The sequence below is a fragment of the Blennius ocellaris genome (genome assembly GCF_963422515.1).
Source record: "Blennius ocellaris genome assembly, chromosome: 21".
Lineage (NCBI taxonomy): Eukaryota > Metazoa > Chordata > Actinopteri > Blenniiformes > Blenniidae > Blennius > Blennius ocellaris.
In genome coordinates, this window is record NC_137670.1 from 18,250,690 (window position 1) to 18,278,535 (window position 27,846).

At 44.5% G+C, this 27,846-nt stretch overlaps 2 protein-coding genes across 5 annotated transcripts; one reads left to right on the forward strand and one right to left on the reverse strand.

Moving 5' to 3' along the window:
- Nucleotides 1-95: 95 nt before the first annotated feature.
- On the reverse strand, nucleotides 96-17,838 carry nrap (nebulin-related anchoring protein). 3 transcript variants are annotated; one of them, XM_080517795.1, is made up of 43 exons: nucleotides 17,652-17,838; nucleotides 17,249-17,343; nucleotides 17,026-17,113; nucleotides 15,933-16,037; nucleotides 15,312-15,419; nucleotides 15,114-15,221; nucleotides 14,927-15,031; nucleotides 14,734-14,841; nucleotides 14,550-14,657; nucleotides 13,829-13,936; nucleotides 12,703-12,819; nucleotides 12,049-12,153; nucleotides 11,788-11,895; nucleotides 11,498-11,602; nucleotides 11,294-11,392; nucleotides 11,100-11,204; nucleotides 10,911-11,018; nucleotides 10,694-10,801; nucleotides 10,397-10,594; nucleotides 9,174-9,278; nucleotides 8,990-9,088; nucleotides 8,787-8,891; nucleotides 8,604-8,711; nucleotides 8,350-8,507; nucleotides 7,853-8,006; nucleotides 7,645-7,749; nucleotides 5,487-5,585; nucleotides 5,213-5,317; nucleotides 4,995-5,102; nucleotides 4,787-4,900; nucleotides 4,329-4,526; nucleotides 4,022-4,126; nucleotides 3,703-3,801; nucleotides 3,512-3,616; nucleotides 3,322-3,429; nucleotides 2,930-3,241; nucleotides 2,720-2,824; nucleotides 2,429-2,527; nucleotides 2,209-2,313; nucleotides 1,993-2,100; nucleotides 1,561-1,872; nucleotides 1,308-1,463; nucleotides 96-1,227 (listed from the first exon to the last, which is right to left on the reverse strand). In XM_080517795.1, exons 1-43 carry the CDS (start codon nucleotides 17,715-17,717, stop codon nucleotides 922-924), a joined length of 5,430 nt encoding a protein of 1,809 aa, XP_080373921.1. In that variant the 5' UTR covers nucleotides 17,718-17,838; the 3' UTR covers nucleotides 96-921. The 3 variants fall into 3 exon arrangements, with proteins under 3 accessions (XP_080373921.1, XP_080373922.1, XP_080373920.1); XM_080517796.1 differs by lacking the exon at nucleotides 15,933-16,037; XM_080517794.1 differs by having other exon boundaries at nucleotides 15,114-15,419.
- Nucleotides 17,839-19,588: 1,750 nt separating this feature from the next.
- Nucleotides 19,589-27,722, forward strand: casp7 (caspase 7, apoptosis-related cysteine peptidase). Of its 2 annotated transcripts, XM_080517521.1 has the most exons (7): nucleotides 19,589-19,715; nucleotides 20,020-20,105; nucleotides 22,538-22,689; nucleotides 22,784-22,912; nucleotides 24,126-24,301; nucleotides 24,486-24,624; nucleotides 25,157-27,722. In XM_080517521.1, exons 2-7 carry the CDS (start codon nucleotides 20,020-20,022, stop codon nucleotides 25,381-25,383), a joined length of 909 nt encoding a protein of 302 aa, XP_080373647.1. In that variant the 5' UTR covers nucleotides 19,589-19,715; the 3' UTR covers nucleotides 25,384-27,722. The 2 variants fall into 2 exon arrangements, with proteins under 2 accessions (XP_080373647.1, XP_080373648.1); XM_080517522.1 differs by lacking the exons at nucleotides 19,589-19,715; nucleotides 20,020-20,105 and adding an exon at nucleotides 21,962-22,144.
- Nucleotides 27,723-27,846: the final 124 nt, after the last annotated feature.

Here is a 27,846-nt window from a genome sequence, read left to right on the forward strand (position 1 = left end):
GCAATCCAGTCCTCCGTGTCATGGCCTTTTGTACTTGGATATCAGGAGGTTTTTGTTTTTGTTTTTGTAGGGTAAGAACGGACGACAGCTTAGTGTGCTTTTAAAAAAAAGTTTATTTTTTATCAGCAATGAAGTCGAGCATTTACTCCCAGCCCAGCTTTGAGTCACAAGAGGCACCGATACAAACTCACACAGCTGAACCTGCCAGACAAGAGTGGATCAGGCGTCATTTCAGTGCAGGCCTGTCGCTCCTCCCACTGAGCCTGGCTCAGCGAGGACCAGGCCGTCAGACCCGGTCGGCTGCAACAAGGTTACGCCTGTTCCTTGTTTGTTTTAACTGCATCGTGTTGTTCAGTAAAAATCAAAAAAAAAATAAAGAGTGTAAAGTGAAAATTATTTGCATCTGGCATTGCTGGTCATCTTATGAACACACCCAGGATACAGATAAAAAAAAAACAACTACTAGCTTTCATTTTCAGCATTTTTTCCTCTCACTGTCGTCAAATCGATGTTATTTCTTGAACTGTGGTTGCAACTGGTCCTTCACTGGCACATCAACCCGCTCAGAAGTGATCAAATCTACGTATGAAAATAAGGTTTTTCTGGATTCCTTTCTTTTGAGCACATGCCTAACCCTTGACAGACGAACCCTCAACAGTCCCTCAAACATCCTCCTTCTACATACTTTCTCCCCTCTGTGATCAAATCAACGTCCCGTCACGCTTCATTACTGCAACAACGTCTCAGTCAGACTGTGGCGTCCCACATAACTACACAATAGCTTTAGCCGCTTCATCAAAGTAGTAAAATAAATCTCTCGGTAAAAGTTAAGCACACTTTCCAAAAGTGCCCGTCTTCGTGTCTAAACAGCGTTGTCTCTAAAAAAACTAAACAAAAAACAACAACAAAACAAAGCCTCGTCTATGCGTCTTCTATCGCGGCGGCTTTATTCGACATTTTAACCGAGTTGTGGAGCGCGGAGGACGAGGAGGACGAGGTGCTGCTGGACTTCTTCTCCATGGACTTGAAGGAGGTCGTGGTGGTGGAGGAGGACTTCTTCTGGACGGTCTGGATGGTCTTCTTCCTCTTCACGTGGAGGACCTCCATGGCGTCCATGTTGACGCCCCGCTGGATCTCCTCGCTGCTCTCCACCTGCTCAGAGGCCTGCTGCTGCTCCACCTGCTGCTGCTCCACCTGCTGCTGCTCCACCTGCTGCTGGCGGTGCAGCTGAGAGACGACGGGAGAAGATGTGATTGAACGATCAGTGACATTTGTAGGCGTAGATGCAGTTCTCTGTGTCTTCTTACCATCATCATGTGTTGATACTTTGCAATGGCCTCGTCGGTGCTGACGCCCTCCGCCAGCCCCAACTCTGCAGCCCGGCGGGCGAGCTCGGCCTTGTGGGAGCCGGGGGGGGTCCAGCCCACTCCTCGGATCCAGTTCAGGTCCGACTTGTAGTTCACCTGCAAGAATTCACAGTGATTCACCTTCTTCTCCGCGGAGCTCAACAAGCTCATGCATTATATATCATCATGTATCTATAAATCCACGTGGACTCACATCGCTCTGCAGCTTGTAGGCTTGCTTGGCGTGCTTGAAGTTGAGCTGCTCGGGGTCGAGGGTGTAGTCGTGGATCCTGCGTCGGTAGCTGAGGTCGCTGGCCTGGGCCTGGCTCTTCTTGGCCTGCAGGAACTCCGGCTGGTCGGCGTGGATCTTGTACTGGCCGTGGTCCTCCTTGGACTGCCGTTTGTATTCCAGGTTGCTCTGGAGTTTGGAGGCGGCCAGCGAGTGCACCATCTTGGGGTCGTCCTCCACACAGCGCAGCCCCACCTGCTGGCCTTTCTCCCTCAGGTGCGACTCCTTATAGCGGACCTGTCAGATAGCAAGAGGTTTTTTTTTGTTGGTTTTTTTTTGCTTTTATTTGACTGTACAAAAGATGTGCTTGCTTGAAAAAAGAAAAAAAAACCTACAATATACCAAACATGAACTCACATCACTCGCTATTTCTCTGGAGGCCTTGGCCGTCTGGAAGGGAATAGCGTCCAGCCTCAGGTCGTAGCCGGATGTCTTCACCTGCTCCCCGGATGCCTTGTAAACTTTCTTCATGGGAAAACAGGGTTGAAGATGAAAACATTACCAAAATGACATTAAAAAAAAAAGAATTTACTCAACATCAGGTTTGCAGGAAACGTTTGCTCTGAGTCTTACGTCGCTGATCTGCAGGGCGTTGACCTTGGCTCTGACGAAGTCGGGATCGTCTGGGTGTAAGGTGTATTTATTCATGTCGTCATTCCTTCCGGATTTGTAGAGCCTCTGCGGTTGAGGAAAGACAAAAAAAAAAAAAAGTGTGTATGATTTCCATGTCAAGCCTTGTGGGGGAGGGAGTAACAATAACATGACTTCTTCAACACGCCACTGTGGATCTCACCTCGCTGCACTGCTGGTAGCTCGTCTTGGCGTGGACGAGATCGGGAGAGTCGGTGACTGAGGTGAACTTCAGGCTGTCTGGCAGCTGGCGATACTTTTTCTGCACGGAGGGAGAGCACGCAGGCTTCAACACAAGTGTCCTGAGATTGGTGTGATTCAAAGCAGAACCGAGCTCACGATGCAAAAACCAAATCAGAATGGAAGTGCATGTCAAAAAAGTGACACTGACCAGTGGATAAGTTGATGAAACCTGAATAAGCAATGTGCTCAGCTTTAACTACTACCCACTCACGTCGCTCAGCAGTTGTCCAGCCTTCATTGCAGACTCCAGCTGCGGTGCCCCGACTCCATCCCAGGACGCGCCTTTCATGAAATTCAGATCTGACTTGTACAGTTTCTAGACATCGTTTAAAAAAACAAAAAACAAAACAAAAAAGCCCATGTCAGAGAAGCTGCATCATTTCACACCGTCCGGTCACTTCATTCCCCGTCCTGCTCTCACCTCGCTCTGCAGGTTATAAGCCTTCTTGGCCCACTTGACCTTCATGTCGTCGGGCAGCACGGTGTACTGGTGCAGCTTGGTCCGGTAGTCCTGCTCGCTGGCCAGGGCCTGGGCCTTCTTGGCCTCCACCAGGTGGATCATGTCCGGCGTGAGGTGGTACTGCCCGCTGGCCATCAGGGCGTCCTTGCGGTACTCCTGGTTGCTGGCGAGCCGGCCGGCCTGCAGGCAGTGGAGGAGACGCGGGTCCTCCAGGACACTCTTGACGCCGATGTGTTTGCCCTTGTCCAGCAGATGGTTGTGTTTGTACTGGTACTGCAGAGACAGTGGAGGCAGGTCAGTTCGCTGTCATAGTGTCTTCGGGAAGGATTTACTTCTCTCCGTTCTGATCTTACGTCGCTGGCGATGCCTGTGGAGCTCTTGGCGGCCTGGAAGGGGATGTCCTGCATGGTGAGTTTGTAGCCCTGAGCCCTCAGAGTGTGCCAGGACTCTTTGTATTTGATCTGCAGCAGAACGCAAGAAAATCACCCTCAGAATTACACACAAAGTATTTTTTATTGTTGCACAGGGCAGGGGTTATATTACCTCACTGAAGTTGGCTGCGTTGATCTTGGCTTGCGTGATCTCGGGCCTCTCGGTGGTGATGGTGTAGTTGTGCTGGTCGTGCACTCCTTTCTCCTTGTACAAGCGCTGGATGAGAGAGGTGGATGGAGGCAGTTTCATGTAGATGTAAACGACGAAGGGGAAATCACTGCGCATCTCATGCGAGCGCTCACCTCATTCGTGATCTGACCACTGAGTCTGGCGTGGACCATGTCTGGAGAGTCGGTGACAGACGTGTGTCTGAAGCTGTACGGCTGCTGGCGGTACTTTTTCTGCAGAAGAGGTAAAAACTCAATGAGTGACGGTTTGACGTTGATACTGAATCAAATGTAAAGCCTGATAAATGCACCGTTTTGTCCCCACAAGACCTCAAAGACACAATAGATCGGCTCAGAACAATATTTCTATGTATCCCTGTGTGGACACGCAACGTTCCTCACTTGGACTGACAATAGAAATGAAGTCAAAATGAATGAAACAAGGATAACGTACATCGCTGATGAGGTCCGTGGCCCTCTTGGAGCCTTCAATCTGCAGAGCGCCAGTGGCGATCCAGGCTGCACCGCGCAGGTAGTTCAAGTCAGAGCGGTACACTTTCTATCAGCAGAGAGAGAAAACGAGAATTTAGTTTGAATTCTTCAACACACAAGTCTTTCTCATTCTTAACTGGGCTTTTTACTTTTGTCGAACTAGAAATGTTTACAGTTGTGTTTGCATTTCACATCAGTCTGATTTCAAATGTCAAATATATATATATATATATATATATATATATATATGTAGGAAGTGTCCCTGTCACCTCGCTCTGCAGAGCGTACGCCCTCTTGGCCGCCTGCAGCTTCATGTCGTCGGGCAGCGAGGTGTACTGGTGCAGGGACAGTCTGTAGTCCTGGTCGCTGACCAGCAGCTGGGCCTTCTTAGCGTGAGCCACCTCCATCATGTCCATGGGAAGGTGGAACTTGGAGAGCTCCTTTGCAGAATCCTTCTTATACTTAATCTGGAGGGAAATACACAGTGTTACAGCACCGGCCAGTAATGTGTTGCCAGCTGACACACTGAGAGTGAAACTTGTTCTTGAGTAATTTCACAATAAAAGATCCTCAAGGTCGAGAAGCCAGGATGCATTGCATCAATCATTTGTCTCGACCACATGTACTTTACATCCAGTTCATTTTTAATTCGATCCATTGCTTTAGTGAGATTTCTCCTCAATGCCGGGAACCAGAGAGACCTCGTTTCCTCGCAGCTTTCACTCACGTCACTCTGAAGCTTGCTGGCGTTGACCGAGTGGGCGATGTTGATGTCGTCCTGCAGGCCCTTCAGCCCGATCATCTTCCCTTTGGTCTTCTCAAACTCTTCCTTGTACTTTTGCTAAAGTGGCACAGCAGAAGCGGCGCTGAGTGACGCAACCAGCTCAATTTTCAAAGACGTGGCGGCGTGTCAATACGAAGTGGTGTGATCTCACATCGCTGAGGATCTCTGCAGAGGCCTTGGCGGACTGGAAGGGAATGGCGTCCAGTCGCAGTTTGTATCCTCCGTCACGGACTTTCGTCCAAGATTCTTTGTAGCGGCTCTGGAAAGACACAGCAGATAAATCTGAACTCCACTTGGGAAAGAGTCTGCTGACCGGGAAGTCCGATCGGCTGCGTGATGGAGGCTCGGGTGTGAGCGCTTGGTTTTTACCTCGCTGATGTTCAGAGCGTTGAGCCTGGCCTGCACCAGCTCTGGAAGCTCTCCGCTCAGCGTGTAGTTGTGCTTCATGGTTTCACCTTTCTCTCTGTACAACCTCTGCAAAGGAGAGCGAACGGCATTGAGGCGATCAACTAATACAAGGTGTTTAAAGGTTTAGAGCCTGAACAACTGCCCCAGCTCACATATGTCTCACTTCACCCTGCAAATTCAACCTATATGTTATTGAGTGAAAATGAATTAACTCTGCTTTTTGGAATATACTTACATCAATAGCCAGTTTGTTGCTTTGTTTGGCCTGCATCATTTCTGGAGTGTCCTCGACACTGGTGAACTTCAGAGAGCTCACATCCTGCCGGTACTTTTTCTAGAGAGAAAAACACAGAGTCTACGTTACTATGAACCGTGAGAAGTTGGTACGTTGCTTTCTGGTGACTTTCACTCGTTATTCCCTTTTCTGATCTGAAGAAAAACTGCAGGAAAAGGTGGAACTGCTTCAGTACAAGGTTTTCACATCTTACTCATTTTAATCCCAGTTTTAATTCATCCCAAAGTTCTTTTGTGTTGCAGTTTTTAACGTTTTATTCCTCTTATCGCCTTGGACCTTTAATGACTTTTTTTTCCATTTTCAAATGTAGTTTTATCCCCGTTCTTGGCCATTATTATTATTATTATTATTATTATTATTATTATTATTTTGTGGGGAGGTTTTAAATGTTTTTTGGGTTGTTGTTTTTTTTTACTGTATATTATTATATGGCTCTACAGCGCCACAAAAAACCTTGGAAAAAAATCAATGGTTTCACTCTGATGTCCACCAAACCTCACCGCCTCGTGTTCCAACATGCGCAGGAGTGGAAGGGCCTGTTCATTGCTGCTTCCAGCTTTATTTGTAGTTTTTTTTAACTAAAATATAAAGAAAGAAAGCAGGCCAAAATAAAAGGAAAAGACATAAAAAGGTAAAACCCAGCTTGGATGGTGCTGGTATCTATTTGCGTTAAGTCTTCCATTTCAGAGTCTAATGTCGGCCCCTCTGACTGGAATGACCCTTTAAATATGTGGCTGCTTATCGTGTGGTTATGAATAGAGTACAGAGATTCCAGTCTGCACTAAATGTGACTCATCAAGACTTTAATATCTCTTTAAATTTTACCTCCTCACTGCAGAAAGTTTCAGTATAACTAATTCAGTCTTCCACACAACTATACCTAAATACCTACAGGGGCTGGTAAATTTAAGAATAGTTAAAGTTTAATGCAGGGGATTTACTCAACATTTAGGGTAAAGTCCCCGTCACCTGCAGGTTAAAGCCCACGTGTATAAATAGAAAACAAACAATAAAATGTGGAGTCCTGGTTTGTGTATCTGATGTACTTGACATGTAATGGGTCCGGGGACTATATCCAGACCGCGGCCCAGGATAGTCCGCGTACTTAACCCAGTTTGTAGGGCGCAGCAATGATCCGCAGCTCTTTAAATATGTTCTGACCTCAGCCTTAAACCCAGTTATGTGCCTTCCAGTCACAAGTTACACAATTACAGTTATCACTTCCCCAGGCAGCCCTGTGCTCGTTCACCTCCATACTTCACACATAGACACTGATAGCAGTTAGAAGTGGTTAAACACCATGAGAGGGAAGAAAACGGCTTTACGATCTAAACCAGGGGTCTGCAACCTGTGCCTCTGGAGCCACCCGCGGCTCTTTAGCTCCTCTATAGCGGCTCCACGAAGCTTTCAGAAAAGTATTTGTAAAAAAAATAAAAAAGTTCTCTTATCATTTCTATTTCATTTGCATTTCACACTGATTGTCAAATATGGACTAATCTCCAGGCTAATGTAAGATAGAAGAGCTAAAACAGCCCGGATGAAGAGAATAGCAAAAAAAGGAAAATAAATACCTAAATCTACTATGAAAAATGAAATCATACAGGAAATAATGGTAAAGAAGAAATTAATAAAGTTGTTATGGCTTTTTTTTCAAGAAAAGAAAATAGGGGGAAAGTAAAAAATAAGGAAAAAGGATAGAAAACAGATAAAAACAAAACAAAATGGGAAAAAAGGGAAAAAAACAAGAAAAGATAATTTTTTGTAAAGACAATTAAAAATGGGAAGAGCATAAGGAAAAACAAAAATAGAAAAAAAAAGTTCTTCAAGAAGAAAAAAAATTTCTATAGCAAAATTGCTCTAATCATTAAGAACCACAGTGATAAATGGATAAAGCAGCTAGAATGGTCCAGATATATAAAAATGCCTGAAACGGGAAAAACCCATGCAAAAAACTATCTTTTTCTTAATTTGAGAACCAACATATTTTGTGGCTCCAGACAAATGTTTGATTGGTAGAAAATGTGGTAATAAAGGCTACAGACCCCTGATCTTCATGTTTGTTTTGAATCTCTTGCTGAATGTGGTGTCCAGACGTTACCTCGCTGACGAGGTCTCCAGCTTTTTTGGCCTGTTGAACGTCCAGAGACTTGGAAACCTCCCAGCCGACCCCCTTCATCCAGTTCAGATCGGACCTGTACTGGTTCTACAATTCAACGCACATGCAAACATACATTTCGACATCAAATCACAATTCCTCCACGTTGCTGCTGTGCTAATGACGTGACTGAATACAAGCTGGGCCGTACGTCACTCTGCAGCCCGTACGCCTTCTTGGCCCAGGCCACCTTCATGTCGGTAGGAACGGTGGTGTATTCATGGAGGAAAGTCCTGTAGTTGGTGTCCGTTGCCAGATCCTGAGCCTTTTTAGCGTGGCTGATGTTCAGCATGTCCAGAGAAACGCTGCGGGCAACATTCATTTCAAGGAGTTAGAAAGGAGTCCTGGTCAAAAAATATCGCAAGCTTGCTCTAAAACAGTCCATCATATTGAATTCAGGCAATAATTACCTCTCATAATGAGCCTATAAATAATACTATTATACAGTTATTGGTAAGTTGTGACGCAGGACTATCACAATAAAGTCCCAGCACAGCTGTTAAATGCACAAAATGAGCTTCATGTCATCTGCTACCAGCTCGTCCTTCACAACAGAAGGGCCCCGGACCTTCTCGCTTTCATTACATCATTTTAACCCTTTTAGTTAAAAAAATAATAATAAAGTGTGCGTAAAGCCACCGCCCTGACCTGTATTTGTCCTTGGTGTCCTCGTAGTCCTTCTTGTAGCGGCGGTCGCTCTGCAGTTTGGTGGCCAGAGCAGAATGGGCCATCTGGGAGTCGTCGCTCACTGATTTGATGCCGATCACCTTGCCCTTGTTCTTCTCGTAGCTCTCCCTGTATTTGATCTGCACGAGAGGAAAGAAGCCATCGTTCAGTGTCGGGTCAGGAGAGTCAAAGCTGCTGGTCGAACGCCCTCCGCTCTGTTGGCGCCGGGGACTCACGTCACTGGCCAGGTCTCTCTTGGCTTTAGCCGTGAGGATGGATAAAGAGTCCAGGCGGAGCTCGAAGCCCTTCTCCCTCTGCTTCTCCCAGTTACTCTTATACACTTTCTGCAAAAAGACCAACATGACATTGTCGTGAAGAGAACTGAAGGTACTTCAGGGGGCTGGGTCAGATGAACTCACCGCACTGAGGAGGTCGGCGTTGGCCTTCGCCTGTCTGAACAGCGGCTCGTCCTTGGTCATGGTGTACTGGTGTAGGATCAGCTCTGTGTTCGCTTTGTACGTCAACTGGACCATCAAAACAAAAGCGGTGGATGAATATGGACATATATGCCGTGAGGCGCTGGATACTGAGTCGCCTCCCGCTCCAGAGGGGATGGTCTTACGTCGCTCTGCAGCTCCTGGCTTTTCTTGGCGTGTTTGATGGAGAGATCGTCCGCCACCTGCGTGAACTTGATCCTGTCTGCCTTCTGACGGTATTTGTTCTGAAAGTTACACACGATAATGAAGTACGGGAGTTTCAGCCGTGCGCCGAGCTTTGTCAGGAAGTGTTTGAATGTTTCCACTGACGTCGCTGAGCATCTCTCCAGCCCTCTTGGCCTGCGTGATGTTGAGGCAGCCTTCAGTGTCCCAGCCGACGCCCTTCATCCAGTTCAGGTCAGAGCGATACTGGTTCTGTGCAGCCCGGGACAGAAATGGACTCAAGCGTTGGTTCATATCATTTCTCTTTCTGTTGGTTTAAATTAGATCTATCTATCTATCTAGCTAAACCTGCAGCTGTGGAGCCACTTCAACTCCTCTCTGTGAAGCCTTTTTATTTTGTTTGCATTCCACAATGATTTTCAAATACGATCTAATCTTCAGACTGAAAACTGTGAAGAAAAGTTAAACAGCTAAAACAGACAGAATATTTGGCAAAAAAAAAGGATAAAATACCTCAAACTGAAAAAGTGAAATAATGCAGGGAAAAAAGTAAAGTGATTAAAATTGTTAGGGTCGCTTTATTCAGGTAATGAAGAAAAAATAAAAAGATGGAAAAAAAGGAAAAGTGGAAAAAGGGGGGAAGAAAAAGAAAAATTGTGTCGGAAAAACACAAAGGGAAGTAAAAAGGGAAAAAAACAAGGTGAAAACAAAAAAGGGAATAAAGAAAAACAGGGAAAAAGTAAAAGGCAAAAGAGGAAGAGAAGAATAAAATTGAAAAAGAAAAAGGAAAGAGAAGATAAATGAAAAAGAAAAAGGGAAAAAAGAGAGAAAAGAAAAAGTAAAAAGAAAGGGGTGAAAAGTGTAAAAAACAATAATTAAAGGAATAATTGTAAACAAAAAGAAGGAAAATTATAGAAGGAAAAAAGAGAAGAATAAAATAGTAAGAGAATACTAAGTAAGAGAAACAAGGAAAAGAAAAAGAAAAAGGTGAAAAAAAAGAAAAATGTATTTTTTTAAGAAGAATAAATATGTCTATATATAAATTGCTGGTGTCGCTATAATTGCCGTCACATTAGGAAACTCACAGTGGCTATAAACAGCACAAGCAGCTAAAGTAGCCCAGATGCATAAAATATCTTAAGTGAGAAAGTGCATCCAAAAAAATAGAAAAAAAACCCACAAAAGCTAAAAGTGGAATCCAGACTTTTGAAATTGCAGCTACGGCGACTTTTTCTTCATTCCAGATATCGAACATGCTTTACGGCTCCAGACAAGGTTTTGACGGGTGTAAAATCTGGAAAACGATTCTTTCGGTCATAAAGGCGACATCTAAGTCCTCCATTTAAAAAAAAAAAAAAAAAGTTTCTCACCTCGCTCTGCAGGGAGTACGCCTTCTTGGCCTGCTGGACCTTGATGTCGTCGGGCATGACGGTGTAGTCGTGGAGCTTGGTGCGATACTCCAGGTCGCTGGCCAGCGCCTGGGCCTTCTTGGCGTGGCTCAGGTTGATCATGTCCAGAGGAAGGCTGAACTCCGCCTGCTTCTCCTTGGAGCCCTTCTTGTACTCAATCTGAAGATGTACAAAAAAAACAACAAGTGTGAATTTGTCTGATCGGAATCCTCCTTCTAAAATAACTTTATATTAATAATAAAAGTCATTTGTGCTCACGTCACTGCTCATCTTGGCCACTTGGAGTGAGTGCAGCGTCCTGGAGTCGCTCACGTTCACGCCCACCACCTTCTCCTTGTTTTTCAAGTAATTCTCCTTGTACTTAATCTGAAACACACGGGCGACCCACGGCGTTACGTTTTGCAGACACGACGGCCCAGCTGGACTCTGAGGCCCAGCAGCGCCCCTGGAGGAGCTTCAGGGTCACGCTGCTCACGTCACTCGCCAGGTCCCGCGAAGCTTTGGCCGCTTTGACGCTCAGGTCGTTCACGCCGATGTCGCACGCTTTAGACTTGGTCTTTTCCCACTCTTCTTTATATTTAATCTGGACCAATGGATGAGATAGAGGAATCTTACCTAAAGGTAATTGCGCAATAAAAAAAAAAGTGTTGACGTGTGAACTTACATCGCTACACAAGGTGGCGTTCTCTTTGGCCTTTTGGATCTGGGGCAGGTCCTGGGAGAGCGTGTACTGATGCTTCGTCTTTTCATAGCCAGATTTGTAGTTCAACTGAGAGGGACACATGGGAAACACGTCCGACGTGTGGCAAACAAAGTTCACATGAAGTGAATTCATCAAAGCGTGTGCAGTTCACTCACGTTGCTGACAAGCTGAGCGTTCTTCTTGGCCAGAAGGATCTCAGGCGTGTCGGTCACCGACTTGTACTTGACCTGGTCGATGTGTTGTCTGTAGTTTTTCTGCAGCCGCAAAACAAAACAAGTCATTTTGAATAAACACTCAATATGAGGAGACTTGAGAATCGAGGGTTAATAAATATCATATATGTGTGTGTGTGTGTGTACCTCTTTCAGTGGATCCAGCTTCCGTTGGCTCTGGTAGCCAGGAGTGATGGTGGCTGGGTAGTTGTATTCACCCTGTTCCTGCTCGCAACCTTGTTTATATGTAATCTGAAATAAATAGATCAAATTACAAACGATGTCTTAATAATCAGTGTTGATAACGAACATTTCAAAGAGATGTATGGAGCCGTTTCACTGACTTCTATGCATCACAAGAAGTTATTGTCAAGAGGGAGAGCATAAGTGAGAAAGACAATGTGGTTGCAGCTGAAATACAAAAACAAAGTACTTACATCACTTGCCAGGTTCCTTGCTTTCATGGCGTGCATGGTCTTCTTATCAATACCTGAGTCTTCATAATGGCCTTTCATATCAGTGATGTATTTCTCTTTATACTTGTTCTATACAAAACAAATTAAAAAAACGTATAAACCTGGACGAATCATTACGAAAACCATAGTAACAACAAAACCCAGTTTGATTACCAATATTTCAACTTCACACCTTCACCAAGATCTAAGACTTCAGATGAATGTGTGAATTGATGGACTTACATCGCTGGTGAACTTGGCAACTTTGGCAGCGTTTTGGAACTGTGGCGTCTCGCAGAAATTGATGCTGTGTCCTCTGGTGTTCTCCAAGTCTTTTTTATATTCCACCTGTGAGCCAATGTGCAACCAAAACAATAACGAAAATCTATTAGATTGCTGCTGCTTTCACTGTAACTCCTGCTTTAGTTTGAGCTCAGATACTTTGAGATGCTGGAGGTGAATACAGTATATTGCAATGTGAAAATAAATGTGTTTGGTATTTTTCTTTTAATGGGCTTCAGATTTCTGTGTCTCGGTGTTCCCGGGCGGGGGAACATGAGTTGGGTGGGTCGCCCCCCCCCCCCGTGGCCTTGGAGCCGAGCCGTAACCTCACCACACCGGCATGCTACAAATGCTGGAAATGTGAGTTGGGTGGCTTCATGTCTGCTTGGAAAATGACACAGTAGCTCCATTATTTCAAGCGTTCAAGCACAGCGACCGGCGGCGGTATATATTTGTCTGAAAGCCGCTTCGCAAACGACGGCGGATCTTCTTCCACGCACAGACGACACTGGGACGTCTCCGGGACGTCTCCGGGACGTCTCTGCCATCTGATTGCTCCACGTGGATTCGTACAGTCACACAACAAAGTACCCGAGTGCCACATGAAGGCCTCACCTCACTGACGAGCTTGTTGATTTTCCGGGCGTTCTTCAATGTCAGGTTGTCCTCTGAGGTCAGACTGTGGAAGTGTGACGTGCCCTTCATCCTGTTCAGATCCTTCTTGTATTTCAGCTGCAGGGTGGATGAGAGGTGGAGTGTTGAGGACGGGGGTCTGCAGCCTCCGTCGCCAAAAGAGATATCGCACATTTCTACACCAAATACAATGTGTCCGGAGCCACCAGACTTGTTAATAAAACAGAAAACAGGTTGCATTCATGAAGTGAAGATGCAATTTAGTTATTTTGTAGCCTTGTTTTTTTTTTCTTTCATGAATTTTCCTGCTTTAGCTTTTTCCCCTTCATTTTTCCTTTTGTCTTATTTTTTTTTTATTTTTTCCCTTTTTATTTCTTTTGCTGGAAAAAATATATATATCCTAGAAATTATAATCATTTCGCTGTCACAATTTTTCCTGTATTATTATTATTATTATTATTATTATTATTATTATTATTATTATTATTATTATTATTATTATATTAGCATGAGAATCTTACTTTTTTTATAGTAGCTATTTTCTCCAGTTTTAGTAATTGCAGCTATACTGCTTGTTTTAGGTATTTTATCTTATTTAGCTGGAGATTACACCATTTTGGTAAAAAAAAAAAAATCATTGTGGGATGCAGATGAATGAAAAATGAAAACATTCAAATGTTGGTTTCCATCACATATTGTGAAAGCTTCCAGGAGCCGATGCAGAGGGACCAGAGAGCCACATGTGGCTTTCAGAGAAGCAGGTTTACAGGGAATTAGCGGCGCATTAAACAGCGGTCTAATTCAGTCGGGGTGTGGGGTTAAAAGAATAATGCCAGTGGCTCGGCGCCTCGGCGTTGTTCCAACATGGACAAGGCCACATGACGGATGGAGCCGAGCGTCTTACTGTCCTCTGCAATGTGGCCACGGCGTTTTACAACCAGCTGAACAAACAAGTACAAGATCCTGTTTTAACCACACAACATGCATCATCCCGTCAGTGTCTGCCACACTTCACACTGGTCGGATCAATGTTGGTTTGTTAAAGATGTTGACAGCTTTTGAAAAGTACACAGCTTCAGGTTTTATTCCTGTCTTCCCCTGTACTCACGTTGCTGACGTGCTCCTGAGCCTTCTTGGCGAGGTGATAACCAGGTGTGATCATGGCGGGGAAACTCCCTTTACCTCGCTGCTGCTCGTATTCTTCAGTGTAGGCAATCTGTTTTTAACACACACAAACAAAGTACTGTAAACAGCAGTTCATCAACGATTGGCAACGATGGAAGTTATCAAAACCATAAAAATATTAATGTACTGCTCTTTTGTTTTAATGAGGTTGAATTGTACTGGGAGGAAGATAGAATTTAGAACATGCAATATACTTTGTAATGTGTAAAATCAAATTGATTGTAATTTCAAATAATATCCAAACTGTTTGATATCTTTAGTCTTTTGACAGAGAAGATCCCTACTTTATATCTATCTAATATATGATTAGTGACAGCATATACATATTTCTGAAGAGTAAACTTAATTGACTATCTACTAACACAATTTAATGGGAAGGGCAGTTTGTGAAAAGTCGACTCTGTTTGATTATTTGGTTGTTTTTAAAAATCTGAACTGTAAATGAGAACAAATGAAGCAATGTAACAGTACTTTATTCCATTTATTCTGTTCTTCTTTCACTTCTCTCTGGCTTGTTGATGATGCACAAATACAGAAATGCCTAATAGAATCTTTTCGACAGAACTTTGTTGGTTTCTCTCACATGCACTCTATTCAGTTCTGTCCACATCGCTCCATGGTGGCGTCGGCGTTACTTTTCCTACCTGGCTGAAGTTCTCTGCATTTTCTCTGGCGTGAGCAAACTCTGCTGCTCCGGCCTCGGCGCTGGCCTTCCCCCGCAACTCCTGCTCGTACATCTGACGGTACTTTATCTGGAGCGACGTAGTAAAAAAAACGCCGTCACACGGGGATTTGCTTCAGTGTTTTAAATGCACGTGTCCAACTCACATCACTGGCTTGCTCAGTGGCCTTCTTTGACATTTGGTATCCGGGAGTGAGGTGAGCTGGGAAGCTGCCTTTCCCTCGCTGCTGCTCGTACTCCTCAGTGTAGGCGTACTGGAGGAGGACCAATGCAGGTCAAAGGTCAAGTAAGATTTTTAAAAAAGAGGGTTTCCGTGCGGGGCTCAAGGAAACGGCTTACGTCGCTGGCGATCTGGCCCTGCTTCTTGGCCAGCAGCACCTCCGGCGGGTCGACAAACGTGGTGTATTTGGAGACTCTTTCTTCGTGGCCTTTCTTGTACTCCAGCTGAGGGGAGGAAAGAAAACACCTCCTGTGATCACACGCCCCTCGTTTCAGCCTTCAGGTGAAGAGAAACACCGTGACTCACGCTGCTGGCCAAGGTGTTGGCCTTCTTGGCAGCCTGGTATCCCGGAGTGATCATCGCAGGGAAGCTGCCCTTTCCTGTGGACTGCTCATAGTTCTCACAGTAGTTGACCTGCCGCAGACACACAGGATCGCTGGGCATTGACAACTGAAGTTGACATGCACAACCAGACACTCCTATTAATGAAGCTAATGAACTTACATCACTGATGGTCTTCTGTGACTGAGACATGGTCACTACCTCCTGGTTGGTCACCATCCCTGAATACCAGCTCTGCTGCTGCGAGAACTCCGACTGGGACTGAAAGGCCTGTTGTCACAGGAAAGACAAACCCGTGTCACACTTCTCTGTATCTTCAAAGGAACTTGTTTTGTTTATGTGGACGTCCAAATTCACGTTACGCACCAAAGAGAGAGGAGAGAAAATGAGGTGGAGTTACTTTCTTTAGTGATAAAATCTCTGATTAAATGGGATTAAAGATTAACACACAACACCTCGAATGCCTGTAAAGAACCTGAAAGTCACATTACATGTCCATGCCACATGCACGTCTGCAAAAATGTGAACACGTAACATTTTCAGACCATAAACCTTCTGCTTTCAAGAGCTGTGTTTCCATAGTGATCAGATAGATGCTACATCGGTGAGATGAATGGGTTAAAGGATGTTAAAATGTCCTCTTCAATCACATTTTGTGAGACGCACTACCACCCACACGCCACCAACCAAGACAAAAGCACAGGTCAGCGGGTTTTGAGTTTGAGTTTGAGTTTGAACTCCCTCCGACTGGCCGCCCGGCCGGCTGCTCTTCTGGGAGCTCACCTGGCCGGCCAGCTGACTGGCGAGGCGAGCCTTCTGCAGCTCCGCCGGCATCCTGTCGCAGTGGAAGGTGGACATAAAGCGCTCGCCATCTTCACGATACTTCAGCTACAAAGTGCACACGGACGACAAGCAGTAAGCCAAGGCACACACACACACACACACACACACACACTGGGCCCCGTTCACAACGCAGGACAAGGACGGTTCACATGGACATAGGAGGCAGGATGAGGATGAGCGCTCTAACTTTAGCAATCCTCCTATTTTTGAATTGCCGGAGAACTTGATCTCAAACGCTTGATAATAAAATGGTGAAATTAGGCCGCTATTTATAATCGAGATCCCGCGATCAGCAGGAAACCAGATCCAGTGTGTTCACCTTAGAGCAGCTATCTCGCAGAGAGGTGACTTGGATTGTTGCAGAATTGTCTTTTAATCTTTCGGCATGAGAACGAAAACGAAGCAAGAGGAAAGTAAACTGCATCTGTGTTTAGAGGTTCACTACGAAACGGGCTTCAAGGGTCACTCAGCACTGGATTCAAGTCCAACCCCAGAGATCAAATATCATGGTCTCACTGCCCGGCAGCGGCCAACTCATCAGCCTCCTGCTAATAGAAGCCGGCGGAGCGTTTGGATTAACTGGTCGACGCAGACATGCTCAGACGGACAGAGACAGGTGGCGGCCGAGGAGAGGAAGGGACGTGAAGGCTGCTTTTCGCGCCGTACAATTTTAGCCCCTCCGGAGGCATCAAGTGGGCTAAGCCCCGGGGTTGTCTTGCCTCCGTGAGGTGAACAGAAATAACCACGAGGCCCACTCTCCATTCCAAACCGCCGCCGTCACCACAGACGAGCGCCGGCCGCCCACGTCTCCCGTGTGGCGCTCTGAGAGAGCCAGCTTTATGGTCCGAGGTGATCTGAGTGATGAAGTCGTTTGTGTCACGGAAAGGTTCATCGTAAATCCCATCGTCTCTGTTGGCCCTGGTTGATAATCAGTGACTAATGTTGTCAACAATACACACTGAGTCATGGGGGAGCCCAGATATTTCACACCGATGCTGCCGTGGTGTCTGTTGAGCCCCGGGCGACGTCTCACCTCACTGCTCGCCTTGCTTTGCTTCTTTGCGTTGATGTTGACGGGAGTCTGGTACACGCTGGTGAATGTGTTGTTTCTTGGGTTGTGCCTGAAGGGACCAGATAAATACGTTTGCCGGTTGAGGGTTAGTGAGGTTCAGTGCTTGAAAATACGAGAGGCAGGTATGATGATGACAACAGGCGAGTCTTTGAAGCCATTATTAGTGTTCCAGTGCGGGGCTTACACAGAGCAGTAGGGCCTCTTCTTGTGGCTGACGAAGTTGTTAGCGGTGAGGACCATCTTGCAGACGTCACAATGGAAACACGCCTTGTGCCAGTTCTGACCAAACCACAGACAAATCACATCATTTTACAATCTGAATACGTGGCGCCAATCACAATCATGTGAAAGAGAAACGTACATCTCATCGGAATGAGAAGAATAAAAGGATTTTTTACATGCTATGGCAGAAAACTGTAGAAAGTCTTCATACAAACATTCTCATTATGGCACATTAGAGACTTCAAGAGTAGCTAAGAAATACTTTTTCTTATCTGTTATTTTCTTTTACTTTCTCAAACAAACAAATAATGCATCATGTGAGAAGGTTGAAAATAACCAAAACTAACAAAGGAGTTGAATCTTACCTGATCAATACAGTTGATCTTCTCTGCTGGGTAGACCACGAACCCGCACCGGGCACAGGACTGCATGGTGAAGCGCTTGTCCCCACAAAACCTTCAGGGCAAAATTAAAAAACGATAAACTTAGCGTGGGATCGTCAGTCGAACGTCAAGTCGAGCAGCTTAAATGAGTGTCTCTGCTGGTGGAGAACTGATCTCTGTGGCTGTGGAGCTCTGACAGTGTCTCTTACTTGACACCAGGTCCCAGGTTGGCTCGGCCCCCCCCCCCGGTAGAGGAGTGGCTGGGTCCGGCTGTCCATCATCAGCATGGAGACACGGAGTTCAGATGTCACTCTGGATGTGTAATACTCCTGAGTTGGACGGCGAGTTCAACCGGTGGCATCCGTGCATGATGCTAAGACTTTAAAGGGTTCCTCAGTGTGTAACGCTTTTTACTTGTCAACATCATCAGACGTTGTTACAGACAAAACCGTGGATGCTTGAAGAGGCTCTTAATAAATGTATAAAAAGAACAAACACTACTGTGGTCAATAAACATTTGACTTGTCTGACATGTTCTTTAATTATCTGTTCGGTCAGAGAGACATTTTGATCATCAAATAAACTGAGCTGGAGCTTCTTAAAAAATGTGCTGAGTCAGTGTTATTGTAGGAGCATGTTCTGCACACAGAGATGTTCTACTTCCCCTCATGTAATGGTGATGTAGTGATTTGTAAAAAACAAAGTTGAATTATCAGGTTTTATAATGAATACACTGCACCAACTACCATTCAACAATGAAGTGACATTTTCTAAACACAAAATTAGTTGCTGGTTCTTTGAGAAGAATTTTATTTTTTTGCTTGGAAGCATAATCATTGAGAGTCAAATTGTGGGCGATCAGCATTGCTTTGGGATAAAGTTATTCAGAGCTCTTGCAGCAACTGGTTTCCCTTTTGTATTTTATTTATTTTCCCTCCAATACACTCTTATTGAAACTGATATCAGAGAGGACAAGGACTGTTTTTGGTCTAAATAAAGGTCTGCTTTAAAATGAGACACAGGTAATGTATTGATCCTTCAGAACAGTTGATCCCAATGAGTTAGAGAGGTGAACCTGCATCCTGAAGAGCTCTAAAGTCCATCACAGAACACTCACACCCAATTTCAGGTGCATTTTTGAGACTCATGGAGAGAACATGTAAAGTCCACACAGAAAGGCCCGGCCAGTATTCGACCCATGACCTTCACACTGCAAGCCTTAACCACTGCGCCACCGTGTGGCCCAGTGTGACAGGGAAAAACGTAAACGTCTCTTCATCACCCTGAAAATGAAAACACACCAATTCGCCTCTGGGAATGTTCACAGTCTTTATCGGGAAGGTGTATGTTCTCAACTTAATTTGTCAAATGTCACATTCATGCCTGTAAAAAAAAAAAAAGAAAAAACTCAATCAAACTGTCTTCAAATCTTTTCTGTCCCCGTGTCTAAACATAATTTTATTTTGGAATGATTTGTGTGTTTTAATTTATATTGCTTATTATTGTTTTTAAAAATTTTTTTTTATTATCATTCAATTATATATTATATTTAACATTTAATTAAAACAAAGCACTGTCGCCTGTTGTGTTTGAACTTTTTAAATAGTTTATTTATAATTTTTCTGTGAACTACAACCATTTAATATGAAAAGTACAGGGAATAAAATGGAAAAAATACATTTAAGAAAGAGAGAAACAGAGAAAGACTTGAATATGATTTTAAACACACACACACACACACACACACACACACACACACACACACACACACACACACACACACACACACACACACACACACACACACACACACACACACATATAGTCGTCTGTGAGCATACACAGTAGTTTGTTTATGAATTTTACCGTCGACGTGCGACCAGCTGTGACGTCATCACGCACGCCGGACTGAACGACGTACTTTCGTCTTCTCGGATCTTGAAGGAACCGAAACTCGTCCAAAACTTTTTTTTTCTCTTCCCCAGAGGTCAGAAAAAAAAGCAGAGAACTCGGTCAAGTGGTGAACGACCTCTTGAAGAAGTCACAGTGAGTTGAAACCACAACACCTCAACTCGAACTTTCAGCTTGTGTCTCGCGAGCGTCGTCTTTAATTTACCGCCTCAAGCTAATGACAACAAACTAAAGCAGATCATACATTGATATTGAAACACGCGTGTGTAATTACAACACGATTGTAATGTTCAAACGGGGTGAATAAAAGCCTGCAGGAGTCGTCTGTGAACATTTTCCTTTTTTTTTTTTTAAACGTTTGAAGTGAATTCACAGGAAATGGTTGAAAGTGAAACCAGTGAGACGTTCATGGTGTTTGACATGCGCGTGCTGGTTGCAGATGTCTGGAGGAGAAGCTGAGGGAATGCCCGGAGACGAGGCAGACGCCAGACCTGACCGCAGAGGAAGGTTCCTGCTGTTTGGCAGGCGAGTGGCTTCCTTTCCTTGTTCCTGCAGTAAAGGTCACAAAGGTCACGGCTGAGCTCACTGGACTGTCACGTCCAGGGTCCTGTCACAAACACGCTTTATTCAAACCCTCTGGGAAGCAACTCTAAAGTGTGGCAGTGTAACTTGAGTAATTACACAAATATATAGCAATATGATAATATAACAGGGGGTGCAGGTCCGTTTTAAAGTCCAGTTGGCCTTGTCTGGACCAGAGCGGTCTAACATGAGGACAGTGGGCCGTAAGAGGCTCTAATCAGGCCCAACAAACCCTCAAGGTTTTTTAAAAACACATTTCCTTATGCTGGCGGACACAACTAGTGCCTGCAAACTGATTGTGACCCTCTTCTGTTTTTAATTGGTCACCAGAAATTAGCAGGATTAATTCAGTTACTTGATAATACTGGCTTTTAATACTCTGGAAAAGTGGTGAGAAATGTCCTCATTATTATTCATATTCAGCAAGTGTTAACTTCATTTAAACACAGTGCAGTTTATAATCCACATTACTACAATCTTGCCTTAAAAAACCCCTTAGAATCCCTGTTAGAAAATGAATGTGTTTTGAATTTGGTTGACTAGAAATGACAGTCTGCGTTTAGGGAAAACAAATGTAATATCAGGTGTATTTTCACACAACACATCAATTTATCTTTCAAGCATTTTCGAAATGTACCTTAAAAAACACTTGCAAAACAAACGGTGCTTTTTCACGCTCTTCAATTTTCAGTCGTTAATAAATATGAGCAAACATTAATAAACAGACCTGGACACGTTTGCAAAAATCTGAACACATTTCTGTTTGTGTGCATTTAAAAATAACTATGATGGCAAAAGTTGAAGCTGAACTGAAGCTTTTCGGACAAACGAGTAAATTAGAAGAGATGCGACAGAGTTAAGAATCAGTTGGTTTAATTTGATGTCACTCACTCATAGTGTTAATCAGTAATTGGTGAAACCGCTACTAAACCCCGCCTCCTCTGGGCCACATCTGGAGCACCCAAGCTGCTCACACACCACTACTACTACTACGAGAGAGAGAAAGAAATCAAGAGATCTTCTCTTTTATTGAAAGATTATCGACTGAAAATGAAGCGCACCGCATAAACATACATCGACATTTTGACTATCTAAAAAATTTTTTTTTTTTAATGAATAAATGCTTGTAGTGTTGAAGGCTTCCTCGGAGGGTTTCCTGTGCATCGGCCTGTCCAGGTGGATTCTGTACCTGTCAGCAGACGAGCACCCTGTTGCCCCCGTCTGACCTCAGCAGGGGGCGAAGCACCGGGCCCACGTGTGAATAGGCCTTTAGAAAGAGCTGGTGCCATGGCGAGGCTGCTGACTCAGGGGGCTCACAGTGCGCCGCCCCCCGTCCTCAGCACCCGCTGGCCCAGTCAGGTCTCCATCTCCCATCCAGTACAGAGCATGTCAGTATCCTAGCACTCCAACCCACCCCCCCCCACAAAAAAATTAGGCTTGCCGGCTCTGGAGAAACGAGAATTTTTCCTTCATTTTTTTTTTTTAATGCGTGGGGGAACAAAATAAAAAAAAAAGAAGAATAAAACGACACGACCGGACCAAGGTGTTTCAGATGCAGAGTGGCGTAGCGCTTAATGACGAACCCAGGTAAGACTGGCCGTGTCCGGCCCACAGCACAACGGCCTCCCAGCCTCCTGCACCTGTTTGGTGGCACACCAGGAGGTTGGAGGGGGGGGGGGGGGGGGGGCTTCAGAAAAAGTTCTGGATCACATGTTTATTAGACTATAGCCGGGCAGCCTGTGTTGTGTGTGTGTGTGTGTGTGTGTGTGTGTGTGTGTGTGTGTGTGTGTGTGTGTGTGTGTGTGTGTGTGTGTGTGTGTGTGTGTGTGTGGCTGCTGTATTGCACTGCCATGCATTGTTCCGGTGCTTGAGCAACCTGATGACTAGGCTCTTCTGGAACAAGCCTGGACTCTGTGAGCCCCAATGGGCCACTTCGGCTTCAGCCGTCTGGATGGATCTTTTAAAGAATGGAAATATCGCAGGTCTGTGGGAATTGCCACTTTCGCCGAAGATTTTCCTCTCTCTCGATCCACACTTTATGTTTTTTTTCTTTTTTTTGTGGGGATATCTGCGCTGAAGATGTTCTAGCTTCTTCTTTAACCCAGCGGTGGATTACTGCGCCCAAGTCTGGCCGTCAAATTAATGTCTTATTTGAACATGTATGTCGACCTTTTATCTCCAACAAGGACGTTTCCTTGAGGCTTGTTTACACTGACGGTGCTCACGTTTGTTACAACTGTCATTTTTCCAATTCTATTTCGTCCCACGCGACTTGCCGTCTTTCCACGGAGCGGCCGAACCTAAATGTGATTTAACTGTAACAGAGGAACAATGTCTAAGTACTCCAATACTTTTCTTGATGTGCTTTGTCTCAGTAAGAAGAATAAGGATGGCCAGACGCGGGAGCAGGACTACTCTTCTGAAAGCCATTACAGAATTGTTTCACCAACATTCCAGTATAAGATGAGCTACCAGCGAGTGGGGAAGTGCGTCATCATCAACAACAAAAACTTTGATGAGAAGACAGGTACGGCAAACATGCTTTCCTACACATCGAACTCTGAATTTGAATGGATTTTATTGGGGGGGTAACGAGCCTTCTGACGGCGCTGCCTTGGCAGGGATGAATGTACGAAACGGCACGGACCGAGACGCCGGCGAGCTTTTCAAATGCTTCAAGAGCCTGGGCTTCGACGTCTGCATCTACAACGACCAGACGTGTGAGAAGATGGAGCGTCTTCTCAGGGAGGGTGAGTCCTGAGTGGCATGTGGACGCTTTCACTTTATTTTCCACATCTCGTCTAAATACGCTGAGGATACAGGCTTTTACTGGATACAAAGCTGGTTTGGTTTGTTTTTGTTTTTACATTAGAGAAAATAGAACAATGGCAGTAGTTAAATCAGGTCAAATGTAAGGAAAAGTAAGTGGATTATTTTGGGAGATATTTTATAGTTTTGCAGCGAAGCCATTGTTGTGAAGCAGAACTGGTGTTTGCTCTGTGTTTGAAGTACATCAGTTGTTTTATCACACTTGCTCTCCATAAGTAATACCAACATGTCCTTTCTTCACATCCCACCTTCAGACAGCAGGTGGTGCTGTTGTTAAAGTAATAGCACGGATTTTCCAGAGTTCAGAGGATTCATATTGCATCAACTGGCCTGATATTGTTGGGCGATCATGAGTTTGTCTCATGTCATTAAAATTTCCAGCTTATTTCAGTTTTGGAACCAAATCTAATTGAAATTTTTACTCTTTAACTTGTAGAATGAACTTAAATGGAGACATTTTAGAGGAGGCTCTTTTATTCTTTAAATCCTAAAATTAAAAAATGACCAGAATACAGGGGAACTAAGGTTTTTGTCCATTTATAAATTAAATAAACAGAAACTCTCAGGACTTAGTGTCCAATCGCAAACCATTTTCACCAAGATGTTTAACACCGAACTGTAACAAAAAAACAGCAACCGCCTGATATTGAAATCTGAAGTTATCTTAGAAAAGGAGCAGATGAATATCACACATTATCTGAATGTTCTACATTAATAAAATCAAAATAAATCCTGCCGGTTGGTCGTTCTCTGCAGTTTGTTTCAGATGTATACCCTGAGGCTCCTGACTGATACAGTGGATTTGCAAACTACCGTACTTGTTATTTCAAAATTGCACCCAGAGTTTATGATAATTGTGACATTCTTGGTCTCTCTGTGGTCACAACTTTGGGGGGTTTAGTGCTTTGCTTTAAGGGCTACAGTGGTAATATTGAATGTCAACAATTCAATTCAACTTTATTAATATAGCAGATTTTCCTATTTCTGTCTCAAGACGATCGTTATCTAAAGCCTTCTGAAGTGTCAAACAGTTACGTCTTGTGTTCAGCGGTCCCTTCAGTCTGTCGGCCCCACAGCAGTAACCCTGAGGTCGGTTTGACGAGTCCAGTGTCTGTGTGTGTGTGCGTGGGTCAGCCTCGGAGGAAGACCATAGTGACAGCTCGTGTTTCGCCTGTATCCTGCTAAGCCACGGCGAGGAGGGCATGATCTACGGCACGGACGGCGCCATGCCCATCAAGACCATGACCTCGCTGTTCAGGGGGGACATGTGCAAAAGTTTAGTCGGGAAGCCTAAACTCTTCTTCATTCAGGTACGCCCCCGGGAACGCTCCCACTCCCCGCCGCGCGGTGCCAGAGCTGCCATGTTGACACATCTCTAGAGGCTTTTCTATGCGTGGATTTTAAATAAAGCTAATTTTTCGATTGCTCCACCAGGTCATCGTTGAGAAAGCTACTCAGGATCACAATGAAATGTCATTTCATTTACTCCACCAGGCTTGTCGGGGTTCTGAATTTGATGATGGTATTCAGACAGATTCGGGGCCGCCCAACGACACCCTGGAGACGGACGCAAACCCCAGACACAAGATCCCCGTAGAGGCAGATTTCCTCTACGCCTACTCCACCGTGCCAGGTAAACGCAGACGCCTCCTGAAAAGACTGGAACTCTTAATGTTGCAAACAAGTTATGAACGAATATTTAAAGTGACAGTACATCCAGTAGAGCCACAGAATGCTGCTATAAAAGTTTGGTTTGGATTTACGTTACTTTCTGTTCTACGCATAATATAAGAAGCACCTCAGAAACTGTGTGTGTGTGTGTGTATGTGTGTACACAGAAGGACTTTTATAACATGAGGTGTGTGTAAGAGTACTATATGGGCATATAGTACTCTTACACACACCTCATGTTATAAAAATCCTTCTTACAAATTCCATAATTACTGTTAAACACCAACAAAGGTGATTTAAACAGCTCTTGAGTGCAACATTCCCACAGAAACACCTTCATATTCCCACATTTATACAAAGCAGTGCGGAGCATTAAGTCACTTTTGATCATTTCTATATATTTGTTTCAAACCTCCACACTACTGGCTGAAATGCTCCTTTTTTTCCTGGCCGAGGGATGTTTTCCGTGACGTCTTTGCTTCTTGCTCTGGCAGGATATTACTCCTGGAGGAACCCCGGCCGCGGCTCCTGGTTCGTCCAGGCGCTGTGCAACGTCCTCAACGAGTTCGGCAAGCAGCTGGAGATCATGCAGATCCTGACGCGGGTCAACTACATGGTGGCCACCAGCTTCGAGTCCTGGTCCGAAGACCCGCGCTTCAGCGAGAAGAAGCAGATCCCCTGCGTGGTCTCCATGCTGACCAAAGAACTGTATTTCAACTGACCGCGCCGCCTCCGGCACCGGACCGAGTGGTCGCCTGACGACACGCCACTTGACCCACGGTTCCAGGTACTGCCTCAGGGATGATTCAGGCCCGGCAGGACACTGCACTCTGCAGAGCCCAGGAGGATCTTTGCATGTGTAGTTGGGCCCGAAAACGAGCACTCCACGTGTAAAGTAAAAAAAACCCTAAAAAAACAAACTAAAAAAAACAAAACAAAGAAAGAAAAAAAAATAACAATAATAACTGACAGTGGCACTCTGCGTTCATGTGTTGACGGTGAAACTTCCTTCTCTTCTTCAGGTTCTTCCTACTTTTCAGAATAGTGGCGTCACATTTGATCTGATCTTTGTCGACAGGCGTCGTCAAATATCTATGTCGTTCCACCGACTCGGGAAAACTTGCTGCCAGTTTTCGCGGGTTTTCGGTGAATCATATCCGAGCAGTGGTCTCGCCGTTTTCCAGCACGTGAGCTCAAACTGGGCGTCAACCTGAAACGAAGAAGTGGCGAGAGCTTGACTTGGCGTTTATAGAATTTCGAGTTTCGGAATTTGTATTAAACCGTCCAATTCGTGTTTGGACTCATACACAGTGACATTCATTAGAAAACCAATTGGGATATGATCATTTGAAATAATGCCTTGTTTAATGAACAAACACTTGTTTAATTTTGAGTCAAAGATGCACTTTAAACAACAGAAGAGTTACCAGCTGACGGTGGCAGTTAAACATAAAGATCTGACCCATATTTCAACTTAGAATATGTTTTCTCCGACGTTGATCTCCACAATGATCTATTTAAATGTGCATTCAGCCACAGGTGGCTCCTGGCTGAGCGAGGAAGGCTCGTACTCCCTCCTCTTCAGCGGCTGGAAAATGGTCCGGATCGTTCTCAGATATTCACGTTGCACATTTTCAGCCGACAGCTCTTTGGAAACAAAAGGAAAAAGAATAAAAAGAAAAGGACAACACTCCTCCGGGGCGGGACAATGTCGCGGCGCTCCTGCCCCCCGGCTCGGTGTCTCAGCCTTCCCGGCCACTTTACGTTGGTCGCAGCACGCCGACATCCTCAGGTTCTTTCATGTTCCCACGAAGCGGGTAAACGTCACCTTGTTCAATTCTCATTTCCGTAGTGGCTGGGAAGGTTTGATCCTTTGCTGTGTAGTGATTAGTACATTGAGATCCTATTTAGTCCCCTGCCGTTTGGAAAAAAGTGAAAGAGCTATTTGCAGTTTTGCAGGTACTCTCAGCATCATGTAGACAACTTTGCTGGCTCAACAAAAAAAAGAAAAGAGAAAAGATAAAGCCTGAACCCATTGTCATTGCATAAAATACAATATGCACTATTTTATTAGTCAGGGTCAAACCAGATATATGTATTTCCCTACTTTATCTTTATCTCGGAATGTTGTCAACTTCAGAAAGAAATAAATGTGGGAAATGAATAATAAAGCTTGACTGGGGCGTGAAGCACCACGCCACATCATTTCTCTGTATATTAGTGTTGTACACTGTCTGAAAATACATTACAGTGGTTTTAAACCTTCTCCCACGCAGCGCTTTACAATCTCAATTGAGAAATTGCTTTAAAAACTATTTGACACTCCAAATTATTCGAAAAACACTCAATGCTTTTTTTTTTTTTAAGCCCTTTGTTGAAAATTGAATTTGCAGAATTGCATCATTTCCACAGTTAATTCGTAACATTTTGGTGAAATCCAAAGCTATACTATTTTTCGTAGCAATATTTATGAATGACGTTTTTTGCTGATGGTCATCAGAAGTTACACTGTGTTATCGATCCCAAGTCTGTCATTCACAGAGGCAGCTATCACTGGCAGTGACAAGTCTGAACATTCTCACTTCACGTGTCCTCAATACGCACTCTCACTGTTCCTGCTATGTTTTTACACCATCCACCATTTTTTGGCATTTGTCAGAAAAACCTTCGGGGAGGGAGGAAGTTCAACTGTAGCTTTCATCTGTTGCCACTCTTTCCCCATTCTGTATTTTCTATCAGTCGTTTTTAATTATTCCAACCACTTTTACACGATGAAGACGGTGCACATAGGTGACAGGAGTGGGAATCCACTCTTGTCCAGTGCGGTCTCGAGTCCTCTCGACACAAGGATCTGTGATCAGTGATGTGGTGCCCGACCTGTGCTGAAAGGAGCGTTTGCTCCACTTGTTTTGGAATGGAATTGAAGGAGGGAATTCATTTTTTATTGGGAGGAAGAAAAAAAACAAATTTAAATGCTTTATGGTGTTAGATGCTGTTGTCCTCAGGAATAATTTTGGAAAGATTTGGAAAAATGTATGAATGATTTATATTGAATATAATCTGGCCTGTTTTTTTTTTTTTTTTTTAACTGGGGAAAAATGTTGTTTATTGTATCAAACATAAAGAATTTATTGTGTAAGTTTTGTGTGTGTGTTGTCGTTCTTGCACATTTCATCTCGTCACA

Bases quoted from the DNA above. Each gene is read 5' to 3' on its own strand.
- nrap (XM_080517794.1), bottom strand. From the start codon at position 17,717: ATGCAGTCCTGTGCCCGGTGCGGGTTCGTGGTCTACCCAGCAGAGAAG. The intron at 9,279-10,396 runs GTGAGAAACTTT...CGGGCTGCACAG, and splicing joins CGTACTCCCTGCAGAGCGAG to AACCAGTATCGCTCTGACCT. The intron at 3,242-3,321 runs GTAAGATCAGAA...CTGTCTCTGCAG, and splicing joins CCACAGGCATCGCCAGCGAC to TACCAGTACAAACACAACCA.
- casp7 (XM_080517521.1), top strand. From the start codon at position 20,020: ATGTCTGGAGGAGAAGCTGAGGGAATGCCCGGAGACGAGGCAGACGCC. The intron at 22,690-22,783 runs GTACGGCAAACA...CTGCCTTGGCAG, and splicing joins AAACTTTGATGAGAAGACAG to GGATGAATGTACGAAACGGC. The intron at 22,913-24,125 runs GTGAGTCCTGAG...TGCGTGGGTCAG, and splicing joins GGAGCGTCTTCTCAGGGAGG to CCTCGGAGGAAGACCATAGT.